The sequence below is a fragment of the Fukomys damarensis genome, unplaced genomic scaffold (assembly GCF_012274545.1).
Source record: "Fukomys damarensis isolate Sample0158 unplaced genomic scaffold, DMR_v1.0_HiC HiC_scaffold_23, whole genome shotgun sequence".
NCBI classification, from domain to species: domain Eukaryota; kingdom Metazoa; phylum Chordata; class Mammalia; order Rodentia; family Bathyergidae; genus Fukomys; species Fukomys damarensis.
The window spans coordinates 9,341,574-9,362,589 of NW_022900935.1; the positions used below are offsets into that span (position 1 = coordinate 9,341,574).

The following is a 21,016-nucleotide window of genomic DNA, read 5'->3' on the forward strand; positions in this document are numbered from 1 at the left end:
GTTATCGTCAAGAAATCAAATAATAACAAATGCTGGTGAGGCTGCAAGAAAACAGGAACCCTTCTACATTGCTGGTGGGAATGTAAACTAGTATAACCACTGTGGAAATCAGTATGGAGATTCTCAAATAACTAGAAATAGAAATCCCATGTAACCCAGCTATTGCTCTTCTAAATATCTTCCTGAAAGAGTTGAATGTATCATATTATAATGGTTCACACACACACTCATGTATAGCGCACAATTCACAATGGGTAAATCTTGGAAGTGGCCTCTATGTGCCTCAATGGATAGATGGAAACAGAAACTGTGGCCTTTACACACGGTGGAGCACTACTCTGCCACAGAGGCAGCCAGAATCTGTGAGAAGATGGGTGCACCTCGAGACCATCACATTAAGTGAAATAAATCAGACCCACATAAGTATCACGTGGTTTCTCTTCCACGAGAAACCCAAAGCATAAATAAAGAGCGAAACAAAAGATACAGAACAGGAAGTAGGGAAGAAAACCCTTCTCAAAAGGGAAGGAGATCAAAAGACGTTGTGAGGGAGGAGGAGAGGGATAGAAAGGGGATGAAAAGGAGTAAGATATACTATGTACAAGTACCAACTCCGCACAAGGAACATAAACATTGTGTACTACACACAAGTACTAATTCTTAAAAATACAGAGCTAGCCAGCTCCCCCAGCACACTCAGTCAATCAGCAAACATTCTCAAGTAACTGCTGTGTCACTTAGACCAAGACACTGTGATACCAAGGTAAGCAAGTCACAGGTCTTGTCCCCAGGGTCGGCAAGGTGTGGAAGTGGAAAGTACAGCTAAATGCACACTAGGATACGGGAGCACAGAAGTGAGTTACCAAGCAGACAAGCAGCTCACACATGGAGGACTTCCTGGAGGAAATAAGTTGGAGAGGGGACCTGAAGAATAAATAAGAGTTAGACAGGGCTGGGGATTTAACTCAGTGGTTCCAACTCCTGCTTCACAAGCACAAGGTCCTGAGTTCAATACCTGGTACCAAAAAAGAAAATAAATAAATAGGAAAAGGGAGTGGAGGGGTGATCTAGGCAGCAGAACAACTCATTCAAAGGCTCACAGGGAAGACAATGCAAGGGAGTGTCAGAGAAATTGACATTTCCCCAGCAGCCTGAGCTAGAACAAGCCAGGCAAATCTGCTTTACACCCTCTAAGTAGGTGTTGGATCTTTGATCTGTACTCAGCTACCCGGAGGGAGGACAGGGTGCTGTCTGCACTGGGGACGCTTTCTCCCTCCAGGGGGAGACAAGGGCCAGAAAGCAAGATATCTAGGGAGCCTCTGCCATTGGCCACATCCTCACCTTGAGCACCTCTACCAACCAGGAGCTTTCTGCTTCCCGAGGCCGCCCATCCTGAAGAAGCCGCAGTCACAGGGAAAGCTATTTCCTCAAAGCCAAAGAGACCGACCTCCCTAACACACCCCTCCGTGGTCTTCCTATCTGGAGGCTTCTAAATGCTTCGGCCTCGCCAAAATTTGAAGAGGGTGTTCATGTTTCCCCTCCATCCCAACCCAGACCTCTCCCTTCCATCTTGAGTGGGGAACACAACTAAAGAATTATACTGGACAGTGCCACATGCTGGACCACACCAGAGCTCTGGAAGGATTTTTATAGGGCAGGGGCTGTCGAGAGCAGGCAGGCGTATTACACGAGGAGAAATCCTGGGGCTTGGAAGAAGAGGGTTTGGCCAAGGGAGAGGAGATGCCATTAGGAGGGGGAATAGCCCATACAAAGGCACTTTGGGAATCTCTATCTGTTTTGCCAGTAGCCTTTCATATCCTTAATACAAATTAATATATTTCCTATAAAAACTTCAGAAAATTATAGATGAGCCAAGGGAAAGAATAAAAATGACTACAATTCCACTACCACCCCAAACGGCCCAATTGGTGTTTTCATACATACTCTTCAAGACCTTTATCTCCATGTGTGTGAGTTCTGTGTGTGTTTCAACCAGCCTTGCGCTGTTCCAGACCATGAGCTATTTGTCTCCAGCTTTATTTTGAAAGCTGTATTTGTCTTGTCTTGAGTGGACAGACCATTATTCATGCATCCAAACCACTGTTGTTGGACAAGGAGGCTATTCTTTCTCTTTAAAAACAACAACAACAACTTAATGTTACCAATGAACCTGGGAGTTCCCAAGTTCGCTAACAATCCAAATGTCTTCCTTTCTATTAATTTCTGCATAACCACAGACCTTCATGACCACAGGCATCCCATTCCCTCATCAGATTCCTCCCTTTGGGCTAGATGGGGTCACAGCTTGTCCCTAGGTCAGCTACCTTGGTCCAGAACTGCTTTCTCCCCCTATGGGGTCTCTTGGTGGCATTTTGTAACTTGTTCCTCTGCCTGTAGTCTCCCTACACCACCATGTCTCTAAAGTCATCAGATGCCCTATATTCATCCTGGTCCCTTCAGGAACACCAAAAGAGCTTGAGTCTTTCCAACCAAGGGACTTTAATGCCTGTAACTAGATGATGGGAGAATTGGAGTTCATTTAGGACCAGGAAGCAGCCAGAGATTCACCATAGCAGAAAGCAGCTCCATCCTTCTAGATTAACAGAAAGATGGGGCAGTAGATGTTGCTTGAACCCAGGATTGGCCACTTGATAGCACTAGGAAGCAGCTTGGCTAGAGGGACTGTCTGACAGGAGTGAGAGCCCCAGAGACTCAGCCACTACTGGAGATGCCACCCATGGCTGAGAATTCCCTGACCTCCTCAGCCCTGCAACCTGCCATGGGCTCACCCTATCAGGAAGCTGCTAACAAAGGCCTCTGGGAAATGTTATTTCCTACGATTACAGTAAATGACTGACACAACCTCTAACTTAGATCCTCCAAAGCACAGCTTGTATTTGGATGTTTGGTCAAACAAACTTCAGCAAAGACTTAGAGCTGGTAACAATTACAACATAGAAAAGGAAAACTAAATCATAGAGCCCTGGACATTACAGCCCATTACAACCAAAAAGTCAACCCAAGGGCTGGAAATGTAGCTTTCCTAGTATTCACAATGCCCTGGATTCTTCCCTAGCCCAACAAAACAACAACCAAATTTTCACAGGATCCTGCACAGGTCAGTCTGTTCCCAAAGGCTTTGGCCGCCATTATGCTGCTGGACTGGTCAGGGGCTGGTCCCTTTGATCAAGTCCACCCCAACTTGAGTCTAGACCCCTTCAACCTTCTCTGCAACTCACCAAGCAGTAGAAAACCATTTCCCAAACACCCACCCCCTCGTTACCGGGAAGTTCATGTTCATCTCTGTAGATACTATTCTCAGGGCAGAATGATGCTGGGCAACAGCGTCCTTCTTCTTAGGTCCCAAACCTAAAGGCCTGCAATAAATGTCGCCCCTCTCTCTAGCACAGCGGAAGAAAGCCCCAAAGCCTGAGATGAGATTTTTTCTGAACTTTTTATGGTCCCAGCTAAAAACTCAAGGTAATGTACCCAGGCCCCACCCAGCAGCCCAGCGAGCAGGAAATTGTGCCCAAGCACTGTCCACTCTGGGCTCAGCACAAGGGCCCCAGACATCCTGAATCTTCTACTCACTGCTCCAACAAAGCCAAGAAGTGAAAGCTTTGTGGCAAGGAGCATTCTGAGTTTATTTCTTTTCCTCCCTTGCCCCATTATTTTCTTCAGGGTAAATACCCTGGGAATAGAATTATTGGGACAAAAGATAGGCACATGGTACAAGCTTTGATACAGTGCCAGTTACTCTCTGCTATGCCCATATATCATGGATTCTTTGCCTTTTCTGCCTCTCAGCTCCCTGATAAACCGCTGAAGAGTCTTGGGATGAATCAGCCCCCGGACCAGATAAACAAGCCCGCCTGCCGCAGTTGGTGCTCTCTGCAGTCAGCGAGGGAACTCCCTTGGATCCCACCCAGGACGTGGAATTCCAGTGCACAGGGCCAGCCACCTTTGCACCCTTCCCCCACTACCCAGCCCTGCCCTCTCCTCCTTTCCCCGCCTTGTGCCGGGTGGAGTCACTGGCAAGGCGGCAAGGTTTCACAGCCTGCCTTCTGTGCAGGGTACGTACGGGAGGAGGCCCGGAGGGGCCCGGGCAGGGCCATGAAGACGCTCCTGACCATCCTAGCTGTCGGATCCCTGGCCGGTGAGTGCCCCATCCTCTGGTCAGATCTTCCCCATCCCAGGACCCGGGACTGAGGTTGTCGCCCCTTGCCCTGAATAGCTCATCCTGGCCAGTTTCATTTTCTTCCCTGCTCAGGCTGAACCAGGTTCCAGGCATCTTGGGGAAACAGGTAGCCAGCTTAGGGGTCTGGGAAGTGCTAGGAGGTGGGTATCTCCCAACCATGGCTTCCTCCAGGAACTCAAATGATCCAGGGGTCAAAGAATACATAGCCAGATGTCAGAATTGGGGTGCTGGATCCCCACATCCCAGCAGCTGGAGGATTGGCCTGGGGGAGTCGGACATTTTTTGACCCCTCTCATCCTTTGCCTGACTGGGGTTTGCCCATCTTTCTCTGGTTCTGAGAGAGGGGAGGAGGGATAGGCTGGTGGGAGTCACTGCTTTTCTCCTCTGGCCACTCTGGCTGGATTGGAAGAGCATTTCCTCCCAGAGTATCCCAGAGGGCTGTACTCAAGGGTCTTAAATCACCAGGGTTCTCTTGCAGACAGGACCACCAGCATCCCTTGTCAAATCCAACAAAGTGGGCTTTGGATTCATCATGGTGGAGACTAGACATGAGAGCCCAAGGTACATCTCTTCTCATGGCATGGAACCCAGGGCACTCTCTCAGGAAGCCAGAGCACAGCAGTGACAGCAGAGGGGGAGGCATGGTCTTTTGTCCAGAACAGGAATAGGTCCATGAAAGAACAAGAGCCCCTCCATGCTGTCCCTGGACCCTCTCTGCCTGTAGGCTGTGTTCCCCTGGCATTAGCTAAATAACTCCACACTCTGGGCCTGGGATGGCCAGGGATTCGCTGCAGCCCCAGAGGCTCAGAGTATGTCCTCTCTGGTGGGAAACCCTTGTGCTCCTGGCCCTTTAGCATGGGTCCCAGGAAGCAACCTGAGGAGGTTTTTTAGGGCCAGCTACACCCTCTGCAGACACAGCCCCTCACCCCTCAGTCTGGCTGAGTCCAGAGCATGTTGGATTGTTGCTGTTTTTCCTTAGCTTCCCAACCAGTTGATAGATTGTTTTTCCACACAAATGTGAAAACCTGCCTTTTATAAAGTCTGCCAGACGGCCAGCCTCCACACAACATACGTCTCCAGGTTTCACAATGTAGACTTTCACCCAGGAAGTATAGAAGTGACACAGGCAGGATGGACTTGGAGAGGGAAAGAAGCGAGTAGGGCAGGAAGTATCGCGGGACTTGTTAGCTTCTAATACCCCCTAAATGAGAGGAGCTAGCCAAGATCTTCCCACCCGGCTTCTGGAAGACAACTTCCATTCCTTCTTGAAGAGTGGTGCCAACTGCACCACCCCGGAACCCTGAGCCTCGACCACCAGCCTCCCCCAGCCCAGATAGCCTGCCTGGCACACTGACCCCAACCAGCAGCCTTTCCTACCACGGCCACGCCTACCCAACAGACCCGGTCTTCCCTCCTTTCTCACGATCACCCTCCTGCCCTTGACCTCCCCACAATGAAGCCACTCTTCAGTCTGTTTCCACTGCACTCACTCAGTTCTAGACCCAGCCCTGAACTCCAGCACCCCTCCCTCCAGAACTGCCGCCAGTTCTGCCCCGAATGGGACCCAGACCGGACGTCAGGAACATCATGGGAACAACAGCAGGGCCACGGCACTGGGTGGAGGCAGTGTAGGTAGAGTCTGTCCTACACCACCCGCGAGACACCCCCCCCCAGGGCTAGGAGCCTAGACGATAAAGGTTTCCACAGTTGGAGGAGGGGGCTTCCCAGTAACCTGAGTTGTGTGATGGCGGCGGCGGACTGACCCACTCTGCTTCCCGGCCTCGCCTTTGCAGCCCTCCTGCAGAAACTGTCTGTAGACGTGGAATGTGGCAGTAAATAACTTTCCTGGGGCTGCCTCAGGGGCGAGTCCAGCACAGGCACAGCAGACACCTACCCAGGCCTCCAAGCCTTGACTCCGCTACGTTTGCGTGTTTAGGTCCCAGGCCGCCTTGCGCATGCTCAGAGCTGACCGCCAGCCCCAGCCACAGTCAGCTGGCCCCTCTTCCTCTCCACCACCAAGGAGGTCTGTAAGTCAAGAGCTCTTCCCTTGAAGTGCAGAGCCCCCCACCTCCAACCCCTGCTTGGAGCCCAGTCTTTGCTATCCTCCCTTGTCATGAACGGCAGTAAGCTGAGCAAAGGACTGGGCTGGGACGGATGGAGGCAGACGCGTTTTTGTTTTCCTTTTATTGTTAGGGGCTGAACCCAGGGCCTTGGTCATGTTCTAAGCATACACTCTAACCCCCTGAGCTGCCCCCTGACCCCGGCTGTGTGCGCCTGTCTCTCCTCCCACCCTCCCTAGACTGGGCCCTTTATGAAAGCCCCCACCCAGCATGGGCCAGGCCCCTCCCACACATTTGTGAACATCTTCCCAGACCTCGCCTACGGTGCCCAAAAACTCTGTCACTGCCTCCTCTGACACTGGGCAACGTTGCAGTGAGTCTCAGTTGTCCTCATGGGCAAAGTGAGGATAGTGGTAGAGACCATCTCGTCAGACTGTCCTGGGGTTCAGTGAAGTGAGAGGCTTGGGTCTGACTCGGTCTTCATAAACATCAACCACTGCTCTTGTCATTATTGTCTGCAGGGTGACTTAGTTCCACCTCAGATAAAAGGAAATTAAAATTCTGATAGTTTAAACAGCAGGGGATTTGGCTCAGTGGTTCCACCACCTGCCTCACAAGCGCAAGGGCCCAAGTTCGATCCCCGGTACCAAAAACAAAAAAAACAAAAAGCAAATAATACCTTAAACAACTTCCTGGGCTGGGTGTGTAGCTCAGTGATATAGCAGTTACCCTGAATGTGTGAGGCCCTGAGTTCAAGTGTGAGCACCACACACACACACACACACACACACACATGCATACAAGCAAATTAAACGGAGTTACTTAACAATTTCACTCAGTTATAAGTCCAAGGAGATTAAAAACATATGTCCACTTAAAAATTCCTGCACAGGGCCAGGGATTTAGCTCAGCAGTTCGGTGGCCTCCCTCGCAAGCGCAAGAACCTGAGTTCGATCCCTGGCACTAAAAAAAAAATTCCTGAATATATCTTCACAGCAGTATTATTTGCAATAGCCAAAAAGTAAAGAAAACCCAGAAGTCCACCAAGTGATGAATGGATAAACAAAATGTGGTCTGTCCATGCCATGTCCGTTCCATACATGGAATATTTTCCAGCCATAAAACGGCAGCACGGGCTGACTCATGCTACCATACAGATGAACCCTCCTAAACTTTAAGATGAGAGGAAGAAGCCACAAGCAGAAAGAAATGAAGACTGTGTATGTGAAGAGTCCAAAATAGGCAAATCCAGAGAGGTGTTGCTAGGGACGGAGTTGCTGAGGGGAAGAGTGGGATTAACCAGTTTCTTTCCAGGGTGGTGAAGGTGTCCTTGAAATCAACAGCAGTGATGGGGGCACCACCCTGTTTGGGTGGCCGGGTCGCAGGTCCACGAGCCACCACTCAGCCTCTTCCCACTCTCCCGCAGCTCACATGGCTGAGGACTCCCCTGGGCTTCTTCAGCACGTGAAATTCCAGTCCAGCAACTTTGAAAACATCCTCACTTGGGACAGCAAGCCGGAGAGCATCCCAGGCACAGTCTACAGCGTGGACTACAAGACGTAGGCCTCCTGCCCCACCTGCCCCCCGAACACTGCCCACAGCCGACCCCACCCTGAACTTCCCCCTCTCCCAAGTCCCAGTGCCCTCAAAGCGCTGCTCCCATGCATTTCTGCAGAGCCAAGGTAAAAGAGTGGTTGGTTCTGCTGGCTCTGCCTAGGGAAAATGACGGTATCTTTTCATCGTAAGTTGAAATAAAATGGTGGCTGAAATAAAATGAAGTCAATAGTTGTGCCTGACAAATAAGAAGCTACCAGTAGTCGTTTTGTTATTACTGGCGAGAGGAAGTGAACACGAGGCTGTGCCCACCACCCCACCCCACGTCCCTGTGCAGCTCTTCTCTCTTCCCACCCAGCCAGGGAGGAGGATAAACAGGGGCCCAAAGTCTGCAAACCTGAGGTCCCATTCCTGGTACTGCCTCTGTGTCCTGTGGCAAGTCTCTTGCCTTCTCTGAGCCTCCATTCATCTGTGAAATGGAGAGAGGAGGGTTTGCTTTAAGGCCTGATGGTGACAGCGAGCCCATAATGTGGACTCAAACTGGCTGGGTTCAGATCCAGCTCACCACATGTACACTTCAAAAGCATGGGCGCATTTTATTCCTCCGAGACTCAGCTTCCTTATTTGAAAAGGAGGGAAAATAATATACACAGCTGAGGGGTCATTGTGAGAATCGACTGAGATCATCCACATGAAAGGCCCGGGACACAGAAGGTGCTAAGTAAATATTAGACATCGTTATCATCATTAATAAAGCACAGGCCTAGTGGAGGGCATTCGCTAACGGTGTGCCACCTCGCCCTCTCCTCCAGGTACGGAAAGCCAGAATGGCTGGCAAAGGCGGGCTGCCAACGGATCACCCGGAAGTCCTGCAACCTGACCGTGGAGACGGGCAACTTCACTGAGTTCTACTACGCCAGGGTCACGGCCATCAGCTCAGAAGGCTGGTCGGCCACCAAGATGACTGAGCGGTTCCACCCACAGCAACACAGTGAGTAGGAGCCCCGTGTGCTTGGGGTGAGGGGAGCACCAGCCTCTGAGCCCTGGAGTGGGCAGAGGGCCCAGAACGGCTCCACACCCCGGCGATGCTAGGGAGGTGGCTTTCAAGGACAGCACCTCCTACCACAGCACGTCCCCAGCAGGGACGCACCACAGCCAGGGCCACTTCACCCCTTTCCTCCTCTGCCCCTGCCCCTCCTTAGAGCATTCTGAGGGATCTGCTCAACCCCCAAATCCCACCTTCTCTTCCCTGCCTCAGACTTTCCGGCACTTTCTCCTGACCCTCAACACAAGATGTGGCTCCTTGCTGAAGCCTACACAGCCCCAGCTCTGCCCGTAGGGGCTCCTGCCTCAGAGCCCTTCTGCTCCTGCTGCCTCATGGCTCCTCACACAACAGGCTTCTTTCCAGTCTTTAGGGCTCGGTTGGTTCATGCGGACTCCTTAGAAAGTGTCCCCAGCCCAGCCCCGACTGCCTGATGTGAGCAGGTCCTTCCTGTCACTCTCCCTTCTCGGTCAGCTCCCCGCATCCACAGGGTCAGCAGCCACGGGTTCAAGGGAAAAAATCTGAAACACTTGGGTCTGTACAGAACATGTGCACACTTTTTGTCCCCTCATCATTATTCCCTAAATAATGGAAACACCGTACAATAACTCTGTACAGGGTGCTGACATTGTGTCAGGGATTGAGTCATCCAGACATGGTGTAAAGTATGTGAGAGGACTTACGTAGTCACACTCAACCACTAGGCCATTTTGTATGAGGAACTTGAGCACCCGCAGATTTGGGTATCTGCTTGGCACCCTGGAACTGCTCCTCCGGGATAGGAAGAGACCATCGCACCCTGTTCATTGTCCTTGTAGTGCACACCGCAGTTGGTAATGTTTGCCAAATGATTTTACAGCCACGTGTGATTGGAAGAAAAAGAAAAAGTTCCCTGGGCCTTTTCAAACTGGCTTATTCAGTTAATTCATCCTAAAGATAGGAAACGTAGAAATACAGATATATTCAAAGAAAAATAAATGTCGCCCCGAGTAACCTGAGCATCCAGAGCCACAGTTACTAGCAACCCTATTTGCTTTTTCTCATCTCGTGTTCTTTCCTCTGCTTTTGTGATTTTTCCTTATATGACGGTAGCATGAAATTTGCCCAAGTCATTAGATATTTACCCACGAGACGCTGTTTCACGGCAAGATGACTCATTCTTTGGAGGCATAATTTGCTTACCTGATTGCTCTTTTGAGAACATTTAGCACTATTTTTCAACTTTATAAATAGCACCAAAGTGAGCATTCTTCTTCCTCGGATGTTTTAAATTTGTGGAGTCAATGGTTCTCCCGAGGGACTTTGATAAATTACATTCAGGGTGAATGGGATCCATGAACCCCTGGAATGTGATGCAAGATTTTTGAGTGTATGTTTCAGGGGCAAGAAGGTCCACAGCATTTGTCAAAGGAGTCTCTAAACCAGTGAAAGCCATTCAGTTGATTTGAAAATTCCACCTTGAGAGAGGCTCAAGTCCAGTGTCTGGCCTTGGAGCCGAGCCCCCTGCCATGTTACTTAGTGTGTAAAGTTGAGACATCAGTCCGTGACATCCCCAAGGCCAAGCGGGGGTGGTTCCAGGCTTAAGGTGGGGACCCAGGGAATGGGATGGATGGGGGCAGAACCAGGGGTTCGAGGGCGTGACCCCATGCCCAGGGTCGCCCTTCACCAGCCTCCCATCCAGACACCAGTCATGTGCAGGACTTCGCTCTTTTTTCCCATTGGCGTAACTGATGCCTCCAGATCATTAGGGCTTGGGCCGGGAGAGGAGTGGGCACTATCATTCCTCGTCATCCACACAGCCTCAGACCATGCCAGACAGTTCTGACTTTGTCTTCTCTTTTCTCTCTCCCTTTTGTCAGCTACCATCAAGCCACCAGATGTGACTTGTGTCCCCAAAGTGAGATCCATTCAGATGATTGTCCACCCCACCCTCACGCCCATGTACAATGCAGATGGCCACCAGCTCACCCTGGAGGAGGTCTTCCAGGACCTGTTCTACCACTTGGAGCTCCACGTCAACCACACCTACCAAATGGTAAATGTATGTTGCATGCTGGTCCTTCCCTGTCTGGGGAACCCCATGTCTCCCAATTAGATCTGTGTTGCTTCATTAAAAAGATAAGGTGGTATATAAAATAGCATTTCCCAAATCATATTTCTTGGAGGGTTTCTTTGAAACCCTTGGAAATATCACAATCACCCTTGCTCTTGTGGATTCATGCACAAGTACCCAATAACATGCTGACAGCTCTGACGGCGCTGACAAGTACCTCGGGGGCAACACTTCAAAGTGGGATTTGTTTAATACAACTGTTCTCAGATGGGCGTGGTGGCGCACGCCTGTAATCCCAGCACTCAGGAGGCTGAGGCAGGAGGATTGCTGTGAGTTCGAGACCAGCCTGGGCTGCACAGTGAGTTCCAGGTCAGTCTCAACTACATAGTGAGACCCCCGTCTCAAAAATCCAAAAGGAAAAAATATATATATAACTGTTCTCAAGTTTATTTGACCAGAAAAAAAAATTTTTTGCATATAGTAGATTTTTAATTTTGCCATCTAAATTGCGGAAAACACCTAAAGTTGTAGAAAACAATCCCTCTTAGCACTCTCAGGTGTTCTCTTGGGAAAATGCGATGGAGATGATTCTGCTGCTGCAACCCTTTTGGCTGCTTCTCTGCTGTTTGCAGGGATCTATACCAGGAGTGTCTTAAGATCGATCAGGATGTGGGCCGGGGATTTAGCTCAGTGGTGCTGCCACCTGCCTCACAAGCACAAGGTCCCGAGTTCGATCCCCTGTACCAAAAATAAAAGGATCAATCAGAAGGCAAGGTGGAAGAAAAGGGTACAAATTGCCAAGTGATTGTGTTTTCAGGAAATATGTGGTACGTTCCCCCTAGCATGTGCCACTAACTCACATTAGGTCAAATGAATATTTGTTTCCAACTCTTATTCCCACTGTCAAGGAACTTACACTGTAATCTTGTGTGTGGGAACAAAGTTGAAACAAGAATTCCAACAGCTCTAGGTAGAGGAACACAAGGATATTGTGAAATGGGGCAGGATGTCAGCCCAGTGAGATCTAAGGCTTCCAGGAAACTTTCGGGTGCCCGTGGCAGTTTCTGAGTTTTGTCAGGTAATAGCTACAAGTACATATTATATTATTTGATCTTTAGCGTAGCCCTGTGAAACAGGAGTTACTAACTCCGTTCTCCAGATGGGAAAATAGAGTTTCAGAAAAGTTGAGTCACTTGGGCAAGATGGCTCAGCAAATAGCTAGGCAGGATTCCAATCCAGGCCTGTTTCAAGCCCTCTGACCCCACACACACCCCCTGCCTCCACTGCCCCACCCTGATCAGAGAGAGAAGCAGGAAAACTTGGTGCTTTTGGAGAAGGCAAAACTACCCATTTGGCTGGATCTTGGAGCCTGTAAAGCAATTTCTGACTACGTGGTCCTGGGTAACTGGCATCAGAATTTCCTATGGCACTAAGGTGAAGACCCTCGGACCCCTCCGACTCAACCCATTTCAGTGATCGCAGCTGCATCCGGGGAGGTCTGAATTTCAGTGAACACCCAGGGCTTCTTCCTCACCTTGAAGTCAAAGAGCCTCTGAGGCAGAGGCGCTTGGGAGAGAAGCTTGAGCCGACTGCCCACGCTGTAGAGCTGAAGGAGGGGGAAGGACAGAGTTTGTTTGTTTCAGAAGGCAAGGAGAACAATTAGAGGTTATTAAGGAGGAGGAGTCCTTATCACTGCTGTTTTTGATAAATATTTGGAGTTTAACTCAAGATTTTATTATTATTGATTTCCAATTTAATTCAGTTTGTGGTCAGAGAACACACTCTGCCTGATATCAGTCCTTCAAATTGATTAAGATTTGTTTTATGGCCAGCGTGTGGCCCGTCTTGGTGAATGTTCCTCATATTTCTGAAAAGAATGTGTATTGGTGGTTGTTTGGTGGAGAGCTGCATAAATATCAACTAGGCAGAGGTGGCTATTGGTGTTGCGAGGAGCCTCTGTTTCTTTCCTGACTTGGGGAGGGATCTGTTATGCTCTGAGCTGCTGAAAGAATTAGAGTTCCCACCATGAGGTGGATTTGTCTAGTTTCCTCTTCAATTCTCTGCATTTTTCTTTTATGCGTTTTGAAAGTGTTATTAGACACATGTAGTAATGATTCGTTTATCCTCCTGATACACTGGCCATTAGATCACATGAAGTGTTGTCCCTTTCTTACCTCTGGGCTAAACTCTTTGTAGTCAAATCTGCTTTATCTGATACTGATTTAGCCACTCCAGTCCTTTTATAGTTTGTATAGTATATCTTTTTACATCCATTTATTTTCAACCTGTGTTTTTCTATTAAAAGTGCATCTCTTGCCAGGTGTGGTGGCACAAACCTATAATCCCAGCACTCAGGAGGTTGAGGCAGGAGGATCCCTGTGAGTTTGAGACCAGCCTGGGATACATAGTGAGTTCCAGGTCAATCTCAACTACATAGTGAGACCCTGTCGCTGAAAACAAACAAATAAAGTGCATCTCTTGCCTGGCTTATGCACTTTCAGAAATACAGATCCTGGCCCTTAATGGAAGATGTTTGGATCACTTAAAGTAATTAGGTAAAGGGGATATGAGAGGGGATTTGTCAAAGGTGGTTTTTACACTTGGGCTTGGGTCTATAGAAGAAGAATGATGTTATTAACAAAATCAGAAAATCTGAAAGAGGTGTGGGGTAGGACAGGGCAGACCCCATCTAGGAGGTCCAGGTGTTTGTCATGCTGAGCAAGAGGCACCCCACAGTGATACTGCACAGGGAGCTGGCAGTGCCCATCGGAACTCTAGATCTTCCTGGATGTGGTGGGAGTTATCCCTACATTGGTGATCAGAGAAGCCACAGAACCAGATTACATCACTAAGTGACTACGGAGTACCAGAGAGAAGAAGAAAAAATGCATAAAGAACAATCTTGCAGAACGCCAGTTAGGGGCTAAGTCAGGGAAGAGCAGGAGAGAGGCAAGAGCCGAAGGGAGGCGGGGGACACACAGAGAGGAGATCAAGGTGCAAAAGGTTAGAGGCACACAGGAGAGTGAGCACCAGAAACCAGCGGGGAGGAGAGAGCAGCAGAGACAGAGGAGCAAGGTCTCCCCGCAGCACATCAGGTGACCAGAGGGACGGGCGCTGCACCTCCCAAGCCTGAAAAGCCAGGTGGGCTGTGGACACAGACACATGCAGGTGGGAGGCAGAGACTGGGATTGTGTCCTGCAGGCCATCCAAGGATCTGGAATAGAGAAACATCATAATTCTATTAATTTTCTGTAAAGATCACAGTGGCACAGTGAACACAGACAGGGAAGAAACCAGAGACAAGTGACTAGTAAGGAAGCCACAGCAGGAGTCCAGGCTGAGGCCCAGTTCAGGCCCAAAGGAAGGCAAGAGCAAGACGGACATTCAAAGGGCTTTTCATTTTGCTTTTGCTTTTGCTTTCCTTTCCTTTCTCTTCTTTTTCCTTCTCTTCTTTTCTTCTTTTATTCCAGTACTGGGAATTAAATCCAGGGCCTTCTCCCTGAACTACATCCCCAGCCCTTCTTGATTTTTGAAACAAGTTCTCACTAAACTACTTAGGCTGATTCTCCTGCCTCAGCCTCCCAAGTAGCTGAGATTATACTTTGTGCCAGCACTTCCAGCTTCAGAGGACTTTGGACGTTTGCTAAGGAAGGAGGAGGAAGATGAGAAAGACTGGGAGGAGGGGAGGGGTGGCCGGGGCAGTGAGCCTGGAGGCGGCAGCCGTGGTTGTTATCTGTAGGCTGCTTAAGAAGTGCAGCGCTAAGCAAAAGGCCCATGCAGCTTGGAGGCTGACTGGGTGGGAGAATAAAGAGGTCAGAGACTGGAATGAAGAGCTGCAGGCTGACGTCATCCGGGGCGGCAGCTCGGGAGGAGAGCGGGCTGGCTTGGGCTCCACTCAGACACTGGCCTTGCTCACTTTGACCCTCTGTCCAATTCAGCACCTTGAAGGGAAGCAGCGAGAGTATGAGTTCTCGGACCTGACCCCTGACACGGAATTTCTGGGGAGCATCGTGATTTCCGTTCCCACCAGGTTGAAAGAGAGCGCCCCTTACGTGTGCCGAGTGAAGACGCTGCCGGGTGAGCACTCTGGGGAATCCTGAGGGGGCGAGAAACACGGATGGACGAGAGTGAGGTCTGCAGCACGCTGCCCCCTCGCTGTACCCATGGGGAAGCTTGGCAGTGCCCTGAAAAGCCGTGGCAGGGTTATGTGTGTATTACTAAGACTGATCTTTGTTTATCACAACCACCGTAGCGGATGGTTGCCATAGCAAACGTTTAATCCCACCCTCAGCCTACGTCTGAATTTCCTCCCTCCAGCCAGTATGATGTACCCTTGCAAAGCAAACTCACCTGAATTTCAACCCAAGTGATCTGTGGCAGCCAGGGTAGGGTGGCACTGGGACTCTACATGGGGCAGAAGGGAAAGCAAAGAAGACAACAGGGTCCCTCGATTCCTTCCAAAGCCAAACAATAATGATGGCAGTGACAATAACTAGATTTTCTGCATTGCTAACCAGACACCAGGTACCACTAAGCACGAGCCTCCGATGCAGGGAATTTTAAGCAGGCATTATTAACATTCTCCTTTTACGGAGCAGGAAACCGGAGTTCAGAGCGGTTAAGTAACTCGCTCAAGGTCACACAGGTGAGGGATAGAACAAAGCCCAATTGCAGAGATGGAGTTCTCACCACTGCACTGCTCTAGAAGTGAAACTCCACTCCCGTCATAAGCATCTGATTTTTTTTTTTTCTTCTTTTTTGGTACCTTTTCACCCAGGGCCTTTTCACTGAGCCGCAACCCCAGCCATTTTCATGTTTTTATTTTGAGACAGAATCTTGCCAAATTGACCAGGCAAAGTCTCAGATTTCTGATCTTCCAGCCTCGGCCCCCTAGAGTGCTAGGATTACAGGTGTGCACCACCACGCCCTGCTTCTGATCTTTTTATTAGTGTTTCTTTTCCTAGGCAGAGAGAAATAGTGCGATTCTTCAAGCTGCAAGATTAGAATGTGAACACGATAGCCCCAAATTGGACGGATTGGGGAAAACAGTCTCTACTTTTGCCACCATGTTCAGATCAGTGTCTGTGTGTGATCTCTGCCCCAACACCAAAGTGCAGAGCTTAGCTGGGAGCGAGACACAGCCCAGGGCCAGTGTATCTGTGTCCCATTCTCGGCTTCCTGCGGAAACTCCGCTATCAGGGCCCAAGTGCCCACCGGATCCCAGAGCCTCCCCTGCAGAGATCTGCAGGTGTAGTGGACCAGCCTGCTCTTGGGTACCTTCCTGGGCAAGGCCTGGGACACCGGAGTAGAACAGGGCCAGGGGGAACTAGACAATGGAAGTGGGCACCCAGCTAGCACTGCATGCATGGTTCTCTCCCCTGGACTCCGCAGATCCTCTCGCGATGTTTCCAGCAACATGCAGACGCTCCGCACTTACCTCACCCATGAGGGGACATCATCTTTTCCAAGACCGTAGCTGTTTTTAGACAAATCACACTTCCCGATGATTATCTTTTACTGACGCATAGGTGACACCTCCTCCTTCAAAATAAAAACAATTTCTACCACTTATTAATCACTACTCTATCTCTGCTACGCTACGTGTGTCAAGTGCTTTACATCTACCCTGCGATCTTCATTGTTGCATGTTATTTATATTTAAAACAATCCTGCAAGTTGGGTCGCATCATCCCCCTTTTACGGAGGCGGAGCTCTGGCTCAGAGAGGTTCCGTGACTTGCCCATGACCACACAGCTGGTCAGCTGGTTCCGAAGCCAGGGGTCTAACTTCCACCTTGCAGTTCGGCTTCTAGCTCTTCCCTCTGACTGCACACTTATTCCCCTTCCTTCCATTTCAGAGGGCTACACGCTGCCCCTGACCCTGTCGGCCTCACCCAGAGCCCAGAATCCCCCATGATTTCTTCTTTGATGTCTGGAGGCCCACAGAGCACCGTGCCAGCCTCTTAGCACTCGAAGTAGATCTCAAGATTGTCTCACCCGTATCGTTGCTTTATGAGTACAGATGAGAGAATGGAGACATCATTAAGTACTGGCGGTGAGGAGGGGATGTGGAGGTATACATGTCAATCCTGCTTCTTCTCTCCTGAGAAGCTGTGTGACCATGGTCAAGTTGCTTAACCTCTCTGAGACTTGGCCTTGTGATCTATAAGAAAGGAGCATCCTTATCCTTAGCGTTGTTCCAATGATTTCCTGGGATGACATAGGTAGAGCACCCAGCACACTGCGTGGCCCTTAGGATGTGTTTCACAGGCAACTGGTACTAATGAAGGGGGAGATCAGAGAGGGCCGTATAGCGGGGAGAATGCTCAGCATGGGTATTCTTTACCCCAAGCTGGTGTCTTCTTACTCCATCTCACCTTCTTCTGGGCAAAATGGCACGTACAAAATGTCTCGAGCCAGGGAATGTCCCAAGTCCCTAGCTTGTCCCGGTGCAATGAGCAGCAGTTTCCCACTAAAGAGAGGCACATCGTGTGGAAACAGGAGAGGTTGATGGGGTGTCATGTGACCATGGGCAGCTGACCCGGAGAGGCCCAGGCCATGCTGGCCAGGGGAGAAGCAAGGAGTGGGCTCACAGAAGAGGCGCCAAGATTCCCAAGGTGCACTGTGCTGGCTGAAATCTCCTGGCAGTGGGGATGGAGCCATGGGCTGGGGGTCAGGAGGGGGCTTTCCCCGTACCTCCATGGAGGGAGCTCTGCAGCACCCTGCCCAGGACAGGGCCCAGCCTCACACCATCTCCCCTTCCTCCCAGATCGGACGTGGACCTACTCCTTCTCAGGCGCCATCCTCTTCTTCGCGGGCTTCCTTGTTGCTGCGCTTTGCTACCTGAGCTACAGATACATCACCAAGCCCCCTGTGCCCCCCAATTCCCTGGTAAGTCAGTCCACCTAGGCAGGAGGGAGAGGACCAGATAGTGGCCCCAAAGCTCCAGGGGACAGGGACTCCCCTGGTTCGCCCCAAAGTGCAGGGTTCCATACACAAAGGGTTAGGTCTACTGGGTCTCCTGTTGGAATTCTTGATCCAGCCCAACATAGACAAGAGTGGTGACCAGCTGGGCGTGGTAGCGCATGCCTGTAATCCCAGCACTCGGGAGGCTGAGGCAGGAGGATCTCTGTGAGTTCGAGACCAGCCTGCGTTACATAGTGAGTTTCAGGTCAGTCTCAACTACATAGTGAGACCCTGCCTCAAAAAACAAACAAACAAACAAAAAAGGTGACCAGCAGAGGGGCAGGTGACCAGGAACGGTGGATATGGAACAGCAAAGCCATGCAGCCCAAGTGTGTCCAGGGCCAGGTGGGTGACAGGACCTGAGTGCCAGCAAGGGGATTGCAGGCCAGGTGGTGTCCTGTCTTTTTTTTTTTTTTTTTTTTTTTTTAAGAAAAGTCAGAATTTCAGTTTGTAATGTGAAATCTCCCAAGTTTCAAGTAGCAGCAACTGAATTTAAACTATACCTCCCTGAGGGAACCGTGCAAGGTGCAGCCACAGCCCCTGCTGGCCGCCCAGAGCCGCCTCTTTGCCCCAGCAGCCAGACCGTCAGCACCTGGAGCGGCTGCCCTTTGAGAGGCACAGAAGCCCTGAAGGCCCCTTGCTTAATGTCCATGGGCACAGGAGCCACGTCTGTCACCTCCCCTGGTCTCCCCTGCTGCCCAGCCTTCTCCTCCCTGACCCCTGAATCAGGCCACCAAGGCTCCATGAGCCAAGCAGCACCCCCAAATCTGGGTCACCAGCTTCCTAGATTATCAACCTCCTGGGGAAACCAGACCCCTAAATCTCCTCCCAGAGAGAACATATATGTAGAAAGGGCCCTCCAGAAAGGGTCTGGAACCCCGTTTGTCTTTATAAGGTATCACTGAGGTACGGCAGGGAGGCGGGGGGGGGTGGATGAATTATTTATTCATTTGTTTATTTTTGCTACGTTGGGGATGGAACCCAGGGCCTCGTGGATTTTGCTACGGGGGATGGAACCCAGGGCCTCGTGGGTGCTAGGCAATGATTCTACCACTGAGCCACGTGCCCCAGGCCCATGCACCTGACCGGGTCCCTTCCCCAAGGAGGACCCCACCTCCCCACAGCACCGTGGGGTGCATAGGATGAGCCCTAAGGCCTGGGTGGTTGTCACTGTCTTCCTTGCACAGAATGTCCAGAGGGCGCTGACTTTCCAGCCGCTGCGCTTCATCCAGGAGCACGTGCTCATTGCTGCCGTGGACCTCAGCAGCCCCAGCGGTCGGGCCCAGCCCATGCAGTACACCCAGGTCATGGTCTCCAGGCCCAGAGAGCCCCCGGTGGCCACACCGCTGCACGGCCTGCCTGAAGTGGCCTACCTGGGGCACTCAGATGTCTCCATCCTCCGGGCTGCCAGCGTACCACCTCACCGGAAGCCCTCCCCGCCGTCCTACTCCCCGAAGGCAGCCCCTGAGGTTAGGCCCCCGTCCTACAATCCGCAGGTTGCCCCGGACGATGCCCAAGCCCTGCTCTACACTCCACAGGCCTTCTCCACAGCCCCGCCTCCCTCCTACACCTCCCAGGCCACTGGGGATGGAGGGCCTGCTTCCTATGGGGTGTGCCTGGAAGGCTGTGGCAGCAGCACCCCCCCGGGGGCGCCCTCCAGTCCCAAGCTTCTCAGGCACAAAGGTCGGCTGCAAAAGGAGGCACCGATGGGAAGCTGCATCCCGGAGGACTTCTCTCTGCAAGGAGTGACCTCTGTGACCATGGAGGGACTCCGGGAAGCGGAAGCGGAACTGTTCCACTCTCCCCTGGGCGTCTATGCAGACAGAGAGCTGGACCTGCACGTGCTACACAGTGGGGAGCCAGAGACCCCACCGTACCTACAGGGCCCGCTCTCCCTCCTCTCCTCTGTGCAGATTGAAGGCCACCCTGTGTCCCTCCCTTTGCACCCTCCTTCTCTCTCCCACTCCACCTCCAACCAGGGGCCACCTCCCTGGGGCCTGCTGGACTCCCTTGTGTGTCCCAAGGACGAGGTTCCAGTATCTGAGGCTGAGGCCCTGAGCTCAGGCCCCAGGGCCTTGGAACCAGAGTCGCCCACGGAGCTGGACTCTCTTTTCCAAGGCCTGGCCCTCACCGTGCAGTGGGAGTCCTGAGAGGAGCAGGGCTGACCTGAGCTTCCTTTGGTCCCCACCGTCATCTCTGCCTTGGCTGTCAGGCTCACGCCCAGCCAGGCCACACACTCTGCAGCCCAGCTGATGTGGAAAACTTGGGAAGGAACCCGAGGAAGGAGGACTTGGGGCCCGCTGTGGCTGAAAAATGTGATGGGGACTCCAGCTGGAAGAGCCCGGGGCAGAAGAGCGACGCGTGCACATGACAGGAGCTCTCAGAACCTGGCAGGCAGGACAGTCAGGGCACAGGGAGGTAAGGCAGGCAACCCCTGGAGACCCAGGGCTCTAGCTCTGAGCATGCTGGGCTCCGGGTTGGCAGGGAGCCTGACCCCATTCCTGGCCCGTTTCATAATCTAGCTCAGCAGAGAGTGTGGCATCTGCCCAAGGTGGGAGAAGGAGCCTGTAGTGGCAGGCTGGGCAGAACCAGAACAACCTGCTCTACTGCCAAGGCCGGAAGCGGCACAGTGGCGAGACTGCTGGGAGGGGTAAGGCTGGGGCTTGGTCCACACTGAGGCCCACACCTGAAGAGGTACCATCCAGCTTCAGCCTCCAGGGAATGCAGTCCGGGGAGGCAGCCATACACGCCTTCCTTCAAGAAGGAGTTTCCAGATTTATCCTGAGAACCGGATTTGAAAGGCACACAGAGCCTGGCATAGTGGTGCATGCCTGTAATCCCAGCACTGTGGGAGGATGAGGCAGGAGGATCGCAGCTTTGAACCCAGTCTGGGCAATTTAGCAACTTAGTAATATTCTGACTCAAAATTTCAAAAATTTTAAAGGAACTGGGAATATAGCTTAGTGCAAAAGTCCTGGGTTCAAGCCTCATTGCTAAAGGAGAGAGAGAAAGAAAGGAGAGAGAGAGAGAGAGGAACATGGGGCCATGAAGCCCCTGAAGGACCCAAAACAAACTGTATTTACTTTATACAGCTTTGGAAACTCAGCCTTGTGTTCAGTCCATCTGGGTTCAAATTTCAGCCTC

At 51.2% G+C, this 21,016-nt stretch overlaps 1 protein-coding gene across 1 annotated transcript; it reads left to right on the top strand.

The window, feature by feature from the left end:
* The first annotated feature begins 3,949 nt into the window (after positions 1-3,949).
* Il22ra1 (interleukin 22 receptor subunit alpha 1) lies at positions 3,950-20,710 on the top strand. Its single transcript, XM_010625946.2, has 7 exons — positions 3,950-4,156; positions 7,685-7,817; positions 8,625-8,803; positions 10,714-10,889; positions 14,846-14,984; positions 17,676-17,797; positions 19,060-20,710. The coding sequence occupies exons 1-7, from the start codon at positions 4,114-4,116 to the stop codon at positions 20,020-20,022; spliced, it is 1,755 nt and encodes a 584-aa protein (XP_010624248.1). The 5' UTR covers positions 3,950-4,113; the 3' UTR covers positions 20,023-20,710.
* The last annotated feature ends 306 nt before the right edge of the window (positions 20,711-21,016 follow it).

Excerpts from the sequence above, each read along its gene's own strand:
- Il22ra1 (XM_010625946.2), top strand. The coding sequence starts at position 4,114 with ATGAAGACGCTCCTGACCATCCTAGCTGTCGGATCCCTGGCCG. Across the intron at positions 7,818-8,624 it reads TACAGCGTGGACTACAAGAC|GTACGGAAAGCCAGAATGGC; the intron begins GTAGGCCTCCTG and ends CCTCTCCTCCAG. Across the intron at positions 17,798-19,059 it reads CTGTGCCCCCCAATTCCCTG|AATGTCCAGAGGGCGCTGAC; the intron begins GTAAGTCAGTCC and ends TTCCTTGCACAG.